The sequence below is a fragment of the Lepidochelys kempii genome, chromosome 10, assembly GCF_965140285.1.
Source record: "Lepidochelys kempii isolate rLepKem1 chromosome 10, rLepKem1.hap1, whole genome shotgun sequence".
In the NCBI taxonomy this organism is placed as follows: Eukaryota; Metazoa; Chordata; order Testudines; family Cheloniidae; genus Lepidochelys; species Lepidochelys kempii.
In genome coordinates this window covers 74,928,617-74,943,208 of record NC_136389.1, presented here as the reverse complement: position 1 = coordinate 74,943,208, position 14,592 = coordinate 74,928,617, and the positions used below count along the sequence as shown (strand labels likewise).

Genomic DNA, 14,592 nt, shown 5'->3' with positions numbered 1-14,592 from the left:
CTCTTGATACACAAACACACACACACATAATATATATATGTAGTGGAACTTTCGAGATGAATGTAACAACCACTAAGTATCTATGCTCACCATATTCCCAGCTCATCATTTGTTTTTGCCTCTCATTGCATCATTTGTTTGTATTTCAGACTCCTCAGGGCAAGGACTGTCTCTTACAATGTGTTTGTATAGCACTTATCACAATGGGGTCCTGGTCCATGAAAAGGGGCTCCGATCCTGACTGGGGGCTTTGAGTGACCTCTTACTAGAAATAAATAATATGATTGGTAGAGGATCTCTCAGTTTTCTTTGGATGGAGAGCCTATAGACTGGTGTTTGTGTAATTGGAAATTTGAATAAAAATATCAATACACTGTACATTTTTTAAAAGCACATATTGAAAAATTTGGGAGGCACCTGCTAAATTGAAAACCAAAATAAATAAAACCCGAATATCTACAGAATAAGATCAGCAATATAACCTTCCCGCTTCACCCCACCAATGCACCTCTACGTTGTCCTGGAGTAACCAATTTAAGGGATGAAGGTAAAATTCCATTTCCACATCCAAGGTAAACTTATCCCCATCATAAAAATTGGCAACCTGGCTGGTTCTCTTTGCAGAGATGGTAGGGTCACCTACGTCACTTTACCTTTTAAAAAAAGGATAGAATAGCCTACCAGTTCCAGCTGGGAATATTCCTATGCAACTTCTACTCCATAGTCCCAGGCTGGCTGGAGTGATTGCCATCACATGATCATTGTACAGCTGGCAGGAAGAGATGAAACTGCTCATTTCCATCTGTGACATTTCTCAGCCAGGAAGAAAGCTACAAGGCATCAAGCTGTAGGCTGAGAAGCATCAGTGCGGCCACCTGTTAGAGATACTGATAAAGAGAAAACTTGGTAAAATGTAGAGCTGTGGAGAACTGCTGGGAATAAAATAAACTTATAAAGAGGAAGTGATGGTGCCTTCTTACCACCAACCACCATTTACAGCTCCCATCTGAGGTCAGAACCCAGGAGGCCAGAAACAAATACAAGCCTCTATGTGAAACAGATTACAAGAGACACACTGGAGGTGTGGAAAGCACAGATCAGCTGCTAGAGGCATAGGACACAATATCTTGTACTGTTAAAAATGGCTGGGGAAAATGGAAGTCCATATGGCCCAATTAGCAATGCACAATGCTTTTGCTATAAACCAGAAAATAGCACCTGAAAGGCTGTTGTCATTTCTGGACTTGCAAACATATGTTATTTGCAGCCTTATATTTGTAAGTGCAGACCTCCCTGACTTTGTGCGGGGAAGTCACAGAACATTGAGTCTGCTACAAGGAAATCACATTTCCCTCCACATAATGTAGTAAATAGCAAGAGTCTGCCAAACCCAGATTCAAAGAGAAGGGGGAAAAATTCTTAGTTGATATAAGCCATCATAGCAATATTGACTAGGGGCCGGGGGAAAGAACAATTTCCAGCAGCTGAAGATCTGCCCCTGGAACTTAGACTAGTATTCTGTGGAACTCCATGAAATTGAATCAAATATTTGCCAACATAGATTAAATTTGAATAGGTGCCCAGTTTTTCCCTGAGCAACATATTTGCCAGAGGAAAAGAAACTCCAGGAAGTAAGTTCCTCTTTTAATGTGCATATATAACTTACAGGAATGGGAACTGTATCAAGTGGAGAACCTATTCCTTGGGTATTTATTTCTTCCAGATTAAAGCACAATTGTGGCTAATAAATTGTTGAAGTAGAAGTGGATTTGCACCTCTCAGAAGATGTAGCTGGTCCAAGTGCCAGGGTATCACTTTTCCTTTTAAGATTCAATAAAATTTTCACGGGCCTGGCATTAGCTATAGGTATGAAATTCAAATTTGTTTCACAGTTCTCTTGCTGCCTGCATGGAAGTTAAATAAACATATAAAGGGCCTGATTTTCAACCCTGATGTCATTGCGTATGTGTGGGTGTGTCCATCTGCTCACCTGTGTTGTCCACACAGAACCACATATATGTGTGCAAGTCTCTAATGTGTGCACACATAAGGCTAGATGACTGGGCATCCAACCACATGTCTAGGAAACTGTGGAATTTGTGCTCATGCACAGATATGCACCAACGCCATGCCGGACCTCAGACCAGATCGCTCAGAATCTTGACACTTTCAGAAGAAACTGATGGTTCAAGCAATATTCAGGTTATTCTATGGTGCTGGATAGAGCTTTGATGATTCTCACAAATCATGATACATTTGAGAGACAGCATGATTAGTATCCAGGGCACAAGACTGGGACTTGGGATACATGGATGCTATTCCCAGCTTTGCCACTGCCCTGCTGTATGCCCAGGGTAAATCACTTCATCTCTCTGTGCCTCTGATTCTCCTCCTACCCTTTGCCTGTTTTATCTATTGAGGGTGAGCTTTTCAAAAGCACTTGAGTGAGTTAAGAGTCAGTGCGGCTTGTGCTCCTAATTCATCCAGGCACTTTTACCCCACTCTTTGTGTGTCACATCTATTTAGATGGCAAGTTCCTTAGTACAAGGACGTGTTTGACTTCATACAGTGCCTAGCACAATGGCCATTCTGAGATGGGACCTCTAGGTGCTAGTGTAATACAAATAATACATATATTACTTTTTAAAAAAAAATCATTTATATTTGGGTAGAATTTTACGACATAGGAACATCTAAGGAATTTAATTCTTCATGCCTATATGCAATACTTTATTATTCCATAACATGGACTGTTTTGCCAGTATTTATTCTGGTGGTGTGTGTACACTACAATCTTAAAAAGGGTTAAGGTGGCTCATATTATAGCATAATAATGGAGTTATACATTCAAATTCCTTATATTTTAAAAAGCATACAGTAGGAAGAGCTACCCCGGAAAAGGCGACTGATGGATCTAATTTGTTAACCTGACTCTGGAAGTTGCCAATACTTGTGCCTCATTACTGGTAACACCTAGATTAATAGAGTTTAAGGTCTGAAGAGAGTATCAGCTCATGTAGTCTGACATATATAACACAGGCCAGAGAATTGCATCATGATTGGAGCATATCCTTCCAGCAAAGCATCCAATTTTGATTTGAAGACTTCATAAAATGGAGAATCCACCAGTTCCCTTGGTAGTTTCTTCCCTCACTGGTAAAAAATTGTGCCTTATTTCTAATATGAATTTGTCTGGATATAACTTCTAGCCATTGGTTCTTATTATGACTGTCTCCACTAGATTAAATACCCCTTAATACCCAGTATTTTCTCCCTGGGAAGGCACATATGCCTTGTACACGACATAATGTAGTAGGACAAATTACGCAATTCTACTGCACCGAGGAACACATTTAGTGCTAACCCAATGCTGGAAAAACTTACACTCCAAATGATGGGATTTGATATCCATGTAATTTTTAAATCTAGACAGTGATATAGTACTCATATAAATAGGTAACCCTTCCTTGAACATCTCTAAACTACAATTCTCTTCAATAATCTCCCACAGCAGTGAATCCCGTAGGTTGTTTTCCTGCTGATATGGCTTTTTAAAATATTCTTGTCTATCCATTTTAAATATATGCCCTTATAATTTCTCAACTTTCCAGCTTTTCTGAAATGGTAGGATATTTTGAAGAGATACATCCAATCAGTGTTCACCACACTATCATGTTACATAGCTCTATTAACTCTCCTCTTTGTTCAGGACTAAATCATTTTAGGCTTCTTAATTTCTATACACATAGGATATCAACCCCTAGCCACAAAGCCTTAAGTCGTTTCAGTTGTTCATCTGTGGCTCTTTCCTATATCTCATATGTTGTTTTGGGCTGTAGGGATAAAATGATCAAAACTGAAAGAGAATTTGAAGTGCAGATTCCGATCAACATTTTTGGGCCAAGTCAGTGGAACTATGCTGATTTATTCCTTCTGAGGATCAAGTCCCATAATGCCATCAATGTTTTTGGTATTGTCCAAATATCCCAAAGCAGCATCCTTTCCACCCTAATTAACTGTTGCTTTTCTTGAGACCAAACAGGAATGTCCATCCAATATGTTTACCGTTAACGCTAATAGTGTTTTTAATTCAATTTATTGAAGACAAATATTCTGATATAGCCTAAAGTTTTCAGCATGAAATGCTGCAGTTTTGTTTGAATGTAATTCAGACCTAGCATCTTATGCAGTGAGTTCATTCCAGACAAATGGTTAAAAAAATCCAGTGTCAGAACTTCAGGCATTGCACACTGGGGAAAGTCATTGGCAGAATGCATACTTTGGAGCATTTTTCCATTATCACATGGGATTCTTAGCCCTGGGATTGTTCTACTTGAAACACGCATCTCCTTGGAGAATCTGTTAAAGATATGGCATAAGAGAGAGATCAGATTTCCAGTACTCTTAGGAATGACTTTCACAAGGGTAGGAAGAAACATATTTCCCATTTTGGGAAACAGAAGCAGCCACTCTCAACAGAAAGAAAAGTTTAAGATTGCAAAAGAAACATCAGGTTGGAATGTTATGGGAGTTACATATCTCTGTAGCAATCAATGTGGTTTGTACAGGATATCAGTGTAAGTGGCTATTGAATTAAGAGGTGTCTTTTCCCTGTAATTTACACTACAAATTCAGTGTAAAAATTTCTGATGTTTCATCAGACTAATTCCATTACCTTACTGAGTGATAGAAATTACATTTGTTTTCTTTAGGCTCTGAAATACAGACATAGTAAATCAATAGAAAGAAAAGGAAAAAAATAAAAGAGTGATACTGATTCTTTTAGGGATGAGATAACTCAGAATATTTGGGTTAGGAAATCAGCTGAATATTTGTTATGGCATTTTGAAGAAAGCCAAACTTTTTGAAGTCTGTGTTCTGGTTAGACTTCTGTTTTCAGTTCTGGGTTGTATAATTAAAAGAAACATATAGAGAACTCACATGAATTTTAGCTTCTGCTGAACGATGCATTGTTCATGATTGTTCTACTAATTTGTGCTTTAACCCATAAGATACTAATATTTTCCAGTCTGACAGCCAAACTAATGCTTAGGAAAGGTGTGTGTTTGTGGGTGTACATACATGCATTATGTCTGCCACATCTATCCCCAGTGAGACAATATGAGTAGTTGCTCAGGTTTGGTCACAGACTTTAAAGTATAATGTCAGTTAGAATCCATAATTCCTCACATAGTGTTAATACATACATTTCACAATGATGTGAATCACCAGTGTGTTACAAGCTTTCATAAAAGACCGTACTTGATTCACTTTTATGATTCAGTAATATTGTAAAGTATCAGAGGAGTAGCCGTGTTAGTCTGTATCCACAAAAACAATGAGGAGTCTGGTGGCACCTTAAAGACTAAAAGTTTTATTTGGGCATGAACTTTCATGGGTAAAACCCCCCACTTTTTCAGATGCAGTAATATTGTATACAAACAGGTGATTCAATTGCTTATCTTCTGAGGGTCAGACCCCCTGTCTTTATAGCCTAGCAAACCTTTGAAATGTATTCTTTGAGACGTAAGCCCAGACCAAGATTCTCTTTCTGAGAGATGCCATGCTGTCTTCTCCCCAGCTTGTTAGCTTGTTTACCATGTATTTAGATGTACCTTCATTGTCTCTTCCTGACGATTAGGCTGGTCAGACAAGCAAATACACATTCCTTTGTCTCAGGCAGATTGTGCTTATGCATTGCTTGCCAAACACTTTTGAAGAACATAATTACAGTACATAACTCTTTGTGGCCACTCCATACTACATATTACATGAGAATATTAATGATCAGTGACTTATTAGTTTTACAACGATATATTACATGACACCTTTTGGGTTTACATCATGACAACCATGTGTTAGGTGTAATGAGTATGACAGGCCTGACAAGTGTTGCTGACACATAGTAGAGAACCACCCATGGGCCTCTGAGTCACCTTGGTCATTATCTTTTAATTACTAGCAAAAATCATTTAGTGAAAGGGTGTAAATTGCCACAGCACCATTGTGATGCTGATTTCCATCATTTGAGGACCTGCCCCTTGATCATTAAAACAAGAAAAAGGATCATATAAATGTAAGATATTTTATGTTAATTGGCTATAGAATATTTTAACTGTCTCTAATAGACATCCTTGATTAAATTGCTATTTTAAATACAAATAATATGGTTGTTTTGACTTCTGGCACATGTTTCTTCTGCATAATATTGATTTGCAGAACATGTAAAGACACCATATCTAATCTTCTCAATTAACCTGAAAAATTTAAGGCACAATCCAATGCCCACTGAAATCAGTGGTAGTCTTTCCATCAATTTCAATAACAGTTGGGCCAGGTCAATAGTTCTGATGTATATACAGACATTTTAAAGAATATGAAATTTAAAATATCCCAGTAGAATAACAGTGTACCTTTCATTCAATCCATTACATGCTTGTTAAAATCCATCTTCAGTGGTTCCTTATCCAAAGCCCATTGAAGTCAACAGCAGTTTTCCCATTGATTACAGTAGACTTTGGATCATGCCATCTATCTTTTGTGACCTACTACGTTGTGTTAGCCAGGGTTTCTTATTCACTTGGATGAGCAATTTACTTCTTTGTATTTGAGTAAAGATCTTAATGAGCCACCTTTCTCAAGAGGACCAGCCACTGAGACTTAGTTTTAAGTCATTTTTATAGGAACAGCAATGGGGGTTAATGCCCAATAGAAACAAAGTCAGCTAAAGAGCTAAAATATGCAGCCTATGTTTTACTAGTAACATTGACCCAGAAATGAGAAATGAATTATGGAATGTTTGCTAATGAGTCACCAATTTCTTTATAATTGTTTCCACATTTGGGAGAGCTCTCTTTCTAAAGCATCTAGAGAACCACTGTGGTCACTGGGAGTTTGGATCAGGACTATAACATCTGATATGTCCTATAACAACTGCATGTGTTATAAAGGATTTTGTTTTGTTTATTGAGTTACATTTATGGGTTTATTTTATGGGTCATTTAATTTTTTCCCCCCTAAGCTATTCTTTCCTCCTCCACTACTCTTTAAAGTAAAATACTTAAGAAATGAACAAGGACTCTCTATCCACATCAGACCAGAAATATAGTCAGAAAGGTAAAGTAAAGTCTACTTTAGATCCTGACTCAAGTCTCAGAGAATTGCAAACACTATTAAACTGTATATCTGTGTAGCTGCATAGCTTTCATGGAGTCAGCTGTCCATACATACTCAGTGTCATGTAAATGCAAATTAAATACAAATTTTAAAAATTGCTCCCATTAAAGTGATCTGTTAACATTTTAAGCCTTTAATGCTTATGGGGCATGACTTTAATTGCATGACTCTGTCACTGGCAGATCTTAAAGAGCTTCTTGAGCTTCAGGATATTCACACCTTTGGGATTATTTTTCAGGAAAGGTTTATTTCAACCACTAGAAAAGTTGGCAGCAATGGTTGGGTTTTGGCTGTTTATTTTTAACATTCCTGATAAAACCAGAACAAAACAAATCACATTTTTTATCTGACCTGCAAATCAAAAAATAAAACATATGGCTATGTGGAAAACTCATTCATTTCTCTGACCAGGGACTCTATGCAAAACCTAGACTTAGTGTTGACATTCTGAATGATAGCATGAAGGAAACAGGAGAACGAATCTATCTATGATAGTGGTTTTCAATCTTTTTTTCATTTGGAGACCCCTAAAAAATTTCAAATGGAGGTGTGGACCCCTTTGGAAATTGTAGACGAATTCTGCAGACCCCCTAGTGTCCACGGGCCATAGGTTGAAAACCACTGATCTATAATATTTCTTACTGGGATGATATTTCCATGTGGTCCAGGTTTCCTTCCCTAGTGTTGACCCACATGTACTGTTAGTGTCCATGACATGTGAAATGGGCCACTTATTTTTTTTGTACTTGCATGGTGCATTACCTTTGCCCATGTCAACAAATAAGAACACCATAGATCAGGTACCAGGATTTTGTATCAGTTTGGATTAAAATGCAAAGGGGAGTAAGGGTGAGCATAATGGAATTTAGACCAGGTGGGCAAGGCAAAAGATCTGCTATAACAATATGATTAAAACAGCAGGCAGTTTGTATATGGGAATGTTTATGTCCAACTGCATAGAGGGTAAAGTATATGCCCCACTGCACACACAGAACCAGACATAGCAGGAGTAGTTAGAACACCAAGATTTATCCCCTGGCACAATCCCACTGTAGTGAATGTAAGAACTCCTCAGTCTGACCTGTGCAAAAGCTTGCACACAAGTTACATGGTTGCAGATGACCACATCTCCCCCCTCCTCTGCCAACTGATGTCACAGTGTCAGCAGCAATGACAGAACAGTAGAAAACAAAAAAGGAGCTACAGTGGATGCAAAAACAGTTTGCTCTTTGTGACTTTACAGCAGGTAATGGAGGCTCTTGTCTTTGCAGTACATGAGAGAAAGTGAGTTTCATCTCTACTTGCAGCCTTCTGGCCGCTGATATGTTCCCACTCATCACTGGAACCTTTCTGCTCTTCTTCTTTAACATCACTCATAGACCTCTGGTTCATCTAACTCAAAACAACCTGGATAAAGTGGAGAATTGGGTCTGAAGTCAACAAGATGAAATTCAAGAAAGACAAGTGCAAAGTACTTCACCTGGGAAGTAAAAATTAAATGTGTAACTAAACAATGGGGCTAGGTGGAGCACTACTGAAAAGGATCGGGGGAGATGGAGGTAATAGTGGATCAGAAATTGAATAGGAGTTAACAATGTGATGCAATTGTGAAAAAGGCAAATAACATTCTGAGGTACATTAACAGGAGTATCATCTGTAAGACACTGGAGGTAACCGTCTAGCTCTACTGGGCACTAGTTAGATCTTAGCTGGAGTACTGCCTAGTTCTGGGTGCCACAATCTAGGAAAGATGTGGATAAAGTGGAGCAAGCCCAGAAGAGAATAACAAAAATGACAAAAGGCTTAGAAAACTTGGCCTATGAGGAAAGATTTAAAAGACTGGGCCTGTTTTCTTTTAGAGAAAAGAAGACTGAGGGAGGACCTGATGACAGTCTTCAGCTATGGTAAGGGCTGTTATAGAGGATGGTGATCAGTTGTTCTCCATGTCCGCTAGAGGTAGGACAAGAAGTAATAGGCTTAATCTGAAGCAAGGGAGATTTAAAATAGTTATTAGGGAAAACATTCCCACTATTAGGGCAGTTAATTTCTGCCATAGGCTTCTAAGGCAGGTTGTGGGATACCCGTCACTGGAGGTTTTAAAGAACAGGTTGAACAAACACCTGTCAGGGATGGTCTAGGTTCACATAGTCCTGCCTCAGTGCAGGGTCTAAACATGCTGGCCTCTTCTAGCCCTACATTTCTCTGATTCTCTAATTTCCAGATGAAGTTACGTATCAAAGGAATTCTCCTCTCCAAATTCAACATCTTCCTCTGTAGTTATTCTGCCCTATACTTTGTTTCTGACAAATACCTACATGACTGTCTTGTTCAAATGATAAATTACCCTTACATGTATGGGCAGCAGTTCTCTGAAGTATGAAGGTAGAACTGTCTATCTGTGAGATGCTCAGTACTGAACAAATTATACTTTGGCTGTGCATCCTGACTCTTCACTGCCATGTCTGATTATTGACCTTGATAATTGGTGCCTCTTCTAGAGAAAATAATACTATTTTCTTTGCTGAACATAGACCCACCTCTCCTGGGTTTCTTTCTTTCTTTTGTGATGAATGTCTTTGATGCTATAACAAAACAGAAGAAAGTCATCTGGGAAAGATCAGCTCTGTGTTCTCCTTGTAACATGCTATACTACTAATAAAAGTGAAGCTTATTAAGAATTTCACACCCTGGAAAAGAAATAGTTCTCATGCTGTGCAAGGCCTGATGCAAAAGCCACTTGGAGTCAATGCAAAGACTGTTGTTGACCTCAATGGTCTTAAGATCATCCCTCTTTGAGTACTGGCCTCATAAGTACTCCACTCATATGAGCGCAGACCTCCAGGAACATAAGACACTAAGACCATAACACAACACAATAGATGTTCAGAAGCTCAGGAGGCCACAGCAAGAAGATATCATGATAATCAATGTGAAGTTTAGTTAGTGTCAAATACTGGAAAAAATCAGTTCCAAGGTTGGGTACTTGTAGAAGTATTTCAAATTAAACATTGGAAAGAAGACACTAGATTTTGTCTGACTTGCTCAAACAGCATATTTCCCACTAAGAGAGTCACATGGAGTAGGCTTAATCCATTGTGGAATCACGAGGAGCAATATAACTTCAACCATGTGACAAATCTCAACTAATCCATCTCCAGCACTGTGAAATGCTGCATTTGGATTATTGACCTGTATGATAGATGAGGGGAAATTAAGGTAAAATATGATGGCATTTTCACTAATAAAAATATTGGAAAAAATGGCATTTTCATGGAAACACCACAAACCTGAAAAAGGGGACATCTGGAGTCCTTCTAGTCTTGAACTGAATGTGTTGTATACTTCTAGTGACAAGGCTTATCACTTACTTATAAGTGTCACATATAGTTAGTAAGATCACTGGAGGGACTCAGAAGGTAGTTTTACAGGAGAAAAATGTGCCAGATACTAGTGAAAATTGGGCCTGCTTCACAAATTGTCCTGGAAAAAATTCACAAGGCACAAACAGGGACTTACACACGGCTCTAGCCATGAAGGGGTGTGTTTAAAATTGCTGATAATATTTACCTCCCCAATAAATTAAAAGTCACTGAACTGTGGACTTTCTCTTCTGTCCTATTACCTCCGGCTTTGTCCAGAAGAGCCACCCTCTTTGTGTCTACAAACCATCTAAAAGTTCACACTCAACTGAACCATGCTAGTAAGGCAATAATTTCCTTCAAACATTCTTATTGGTTTTATGTCCCTATCTTGGGTTGCTGGCCCCTTTGAGGGGAATCCAGGGCCAGGCTACCCATGACAAGTTAATTTAAAGGGAGAGAGTCTATCTAGGCAGCTAACTGACTAAGGAATATCTGGGCCTGATAAAAGGCCATCAAGGCTCAGTTATAGGAAGGTGCTGAGGGAGACACAATTTCTCCTAAGAGAGGGGAATTCCAGAGTCCACAGACCCCAGGAAGGAAGGCTGTGTCACATCTACGCCCAAGGGGAGAGACTTTATTTCAAATTTATTTTAGGATTTAATTAAGTAGAGTCCCAGCAAGGGAATTTTGTCTTATGGAGTTCTTAAGGGGCCCTGAGGAAAGGGAAACTGAGTTAGAGAGTGCCTACAGTCCCATGCTAGGTCAGCATGGGGCACCATAGGGTAGACATATCCTGCAACAGTCCCTCTTAACTATTAACATACAGTTTTTAAAAAATGAAGTGTGCCTGTGAGAATAAATTTTTGCTTATAACTGTAAAAGGGTAGCTATTGCACTGAGTAGAGGCAAAGCACTGCACAAAGCATTTCAGACTTCATTGCAAGTTTTCCCTCCCTTCCCCACTACACCATGACCGATGTCCATCAATCATTATTTGCAACATCACCCGCTGTTCCGATATGAGGCTTCTCCTGAACAGAAACTGGAGCAAAGAACAGGGAAAAAATGTTTGTCATTGAACTGAACTGAGAAGAAGGAAGAGGAGAATGATAAGATCATAGCCTGCAGCACTTTGTTTATGAGAACATCCTTCCAGTGATATGTGTCTGCACCCGGTGAAAGGATTGTGTCACCCCTAACATAGTTTAAATGCCGGGACGGTCATGCAAGAAGACAATGATTAACAAGTTTAAACAAAATATGGTGTCCATGTACAGTCATTTTTTTAAAGGTTTGCACTTGGTAGTATTGTGTGATAAAATTGTGTTTTGGTCTTCTCTAATGGAACCTCTTCTCACACAACCTTAAGCTTAATAACCTAGTTTGGACTGTAGATAAATCAATAGTGTTGCACATATGCCCATACGTATCTGCCACAGGTTTTTCAGCTTGTCTATCTTATATGGCCCCAATTACCATAATACTTGAGTTTGTCAAATCTGTAATGTACTTATCCTCACAATACTCCCAGGAAATTGGGAAGTGCTATTATCCTCATTTTACAGATGGGCAACCAAGACACAGGAAAGAGATTAAGCAACTTGCCCAAGGTCTTACAAGAAGCCTGTGATAGTGCTAGGTATTGAACCCAGGTCTTCAGCTATCACCAGCTGAACCATCCTTCCTCTCCCTTGTCTACATGACCTTTCTAGATAGCATCTCCACTGCTGTTTCACAGAAAGGAATGGAGAGTTTCCCTCCATTGGTATTAAGTCCCCTGCAATGCAAAGTCAGTATTTGAATCCAAGGCATTATTGCATTTACTTGAAATCACTCCCAGATTTTCTTTCTTCACTCATGACTGTATAGATCAGTGGTTTTCAACCAGGGTTATGTGTGCCCCTGGGGGTACACAGAGGTTTCCAGGGGGTAAATCAATTCATCTCGATATTTGCTTAGTTTTACAACAGGGTACATAAAAAAGCACTAGCAAAGTGAGTACAAACTAAAATTTCATACAACAAAATGAGAACGTAAGCAATTTTTCAGTAATAGTGTGTTGTGACACTTGTATTTTTATGTCTGATTTTGTAAGCAAGTGGGTTTTAAGTGAGGTGTAACTTAGGGGTACACAAGACAAATCTGACTTCTAGAAGGGGTATAGTAGTCTGGAAAAATTGAGACCCACTGGTATAGATTACTTGGATTAGAGAATTAAGCAGGCATCTATGGAACCACCCGCTGGACATTCTTTAATTTTCTGCTAGTTTTCAAAGAGGATGTGATATCTTAAAGTTGCTACAGTGGTTTCCATGGATTGAGAGTGGGCCACTGATGCTTTTCAATTGTATCAGTGTCTTTTCTGAAAATTGGCAAAAAAATGACATCATTGAATTTTGCCCGGTTTCTGAGCATTCACATGATTTATGGGAAATACAGGTAGCCTGGGAATGTACATATTTTTATATAAGCTGGAAATAGAGCCACAAATGGTCTTGGTTGAAGAGATTTAACTCCTCCAGTAACTGAACCTGTGACTTGCCAGTTTCAAATGTGGTACTGGACTGCCAGTGGAGCTGCCTTTATTGTCACAAACAAGGTATCCTGCTCTGTAGCTATCACCGCTATGGCACTTTTTATCACAGTCATTCACCTGATGAACAAAGGCGCAAATGCTGACATCACTGGTGATGTGGTTCCATAACATGACTCAGTGTCTCAGACTAACAGCCTCAGCTGACTCTTTGGAGGGACAGTGTACTCCAAGTGACACTGACTAGGGGAGCAATACCAGGACCCAAGTCAATAGCCTGCTACTGAAGTTCAGGGGAAAGATTTTTGGAGATAAGGAAAAAAAGCAAATGAGTAAAGCAGTAGCCATGCATGCTACATGGCACTCAATGCTAAAATGACATCACAGAACTTGCAGAGAAAGGAAAACAGCAGCATTGTCATCTATGAGTGACACTATGACCAGAACCAATGGAACCATCATCCAGTGCTATATTGAGGGGGGGGACATTATAAGTGAGGGAAAAGACAATTTTGGGTGTTCTGAGCATAAGACTTAAGAGCCAGCAATTCCTGAGTCCTAATCCCTGTTCTGCTTTTGACATCCTGTGTGGTCTTGGGTAGACATTTGATTTGCTCTGCCTCAATTTCCTATCTGTAAAATGGAGATAATACCTGCCTTACCGACCGCACAGGGATATTATTTAAGAGGGGTAGTATCAGAGGGGTAGCCGTGTTAGTCTGGATCTGTAAAAGCGGCAAAGAGTCCTGTGGCACCTGATAGACTAACAGACATATTGGAGCATAAGCTTTTGTGGGTGAATACCCACTTCTTCAGATGCATTTAAGGAGGGTTATTTAATTAATGGCTGTAAAGTTCGTTGCAAATGGAAACACCATGTAAGTACTAAGCGTTATTTAATCTTGTGACCAAACATGGTCTCCAATCTTTTTTAAGCAGACCATTAGTTTTTGTAGGGGGCTCAGTCACACACATGAACTCTCACCTTCACTTAAGTCTTCAGGAACCATACACTGCCTCTTTAAGAAATAGTTTACTTCTGAACCAGTAAATTTACTACACAAAGCAGCCATTATTTATGCATTCCTGCATATATGGCAAGGTGAAAATAATAGAATAAACATCATATCCTTCATTATGATATCGGTTTACACTTCCAGGGTACACAAAAAGAGGCCATTTCATCAAGCTAATTGCCTGAAAGTAAAAGAGAGAGAACTTTAGCTATTAGTCTATTATGGGGCTTTTTTCTTAATCACAAATAGGGGCCGTGTTTCCCTAGGGGGATGTGTATTCTAATTTACAATTGAACTACAGATCAGAGCAATCAATCTTGTGCAGCACTTTTACAGTGTAATTGCTGCAACATAACAAATAAAAAAAAAAAAGCAGCGTAAGCTGAGTTTTTCAGCTTGAGGTGGAGATATTTACCAGGCATTGGTTCATGGTGGGAGGGAAAGAGAGAGAGAGATGCCACAGCCATGAATATGCAATGAGGACTCATTAGTGCCCCAGTGTTGC

The 14,592-nt window shown here is 39.1% G+C and overlaps 1 protein-coding gene and 1 long non-coding RNA gene across 15 annotated transcripts in view; one reads left to right on the top strand and one right to left on the bottom strand.

Moving 5' to 3' along the window:
• Positions 1-14,592, top strand: part of LOC140895064 (uncharacterized) — a 131,925-nt gene that overhangs the window by 31,008 nt on the left and 86,325 nt on the right. The window contains exon 9 of one of the 12 annotated variants that reach the window (XR_012154078.2): positions 8,448-9,839. The exons of 10 other annotated variants lie outside the window; for them this stretch is intronic. This is a non-coding gene — a long non-coding RNA (uncharacterized LOC140895064). Of the gene's footprint in view, positions 1-149; positions 967-8,447; positions 9,840-14,592 lie in introns of those variants that run through there. One more of the 12 variants, XR_012154081.2, reaches the window with a different exon arrangement.
• LOC144930928 (uncharacterized) overlaps positions 1-14,592 on the bottom strand; it is a 67,760-nt gene that overhangs the window by 6,936 nt on the left and 46,232 nt on the right. For all 3 annotated transcript variants that reach the window (XM_078854672.1, XM_078854674.1, XM_078854673.1), the window contains exon 2: positions 682-887. In XM_078854672.1, the coding sequence (XP_078710798.1) occupies positions 682-811 (130 nt within the window). In that variant the 5' untranslated portion in view covers positions 812-887. The remainder of the gene's footprint in view (positions 1-681; positions 888-14,592) is intronic.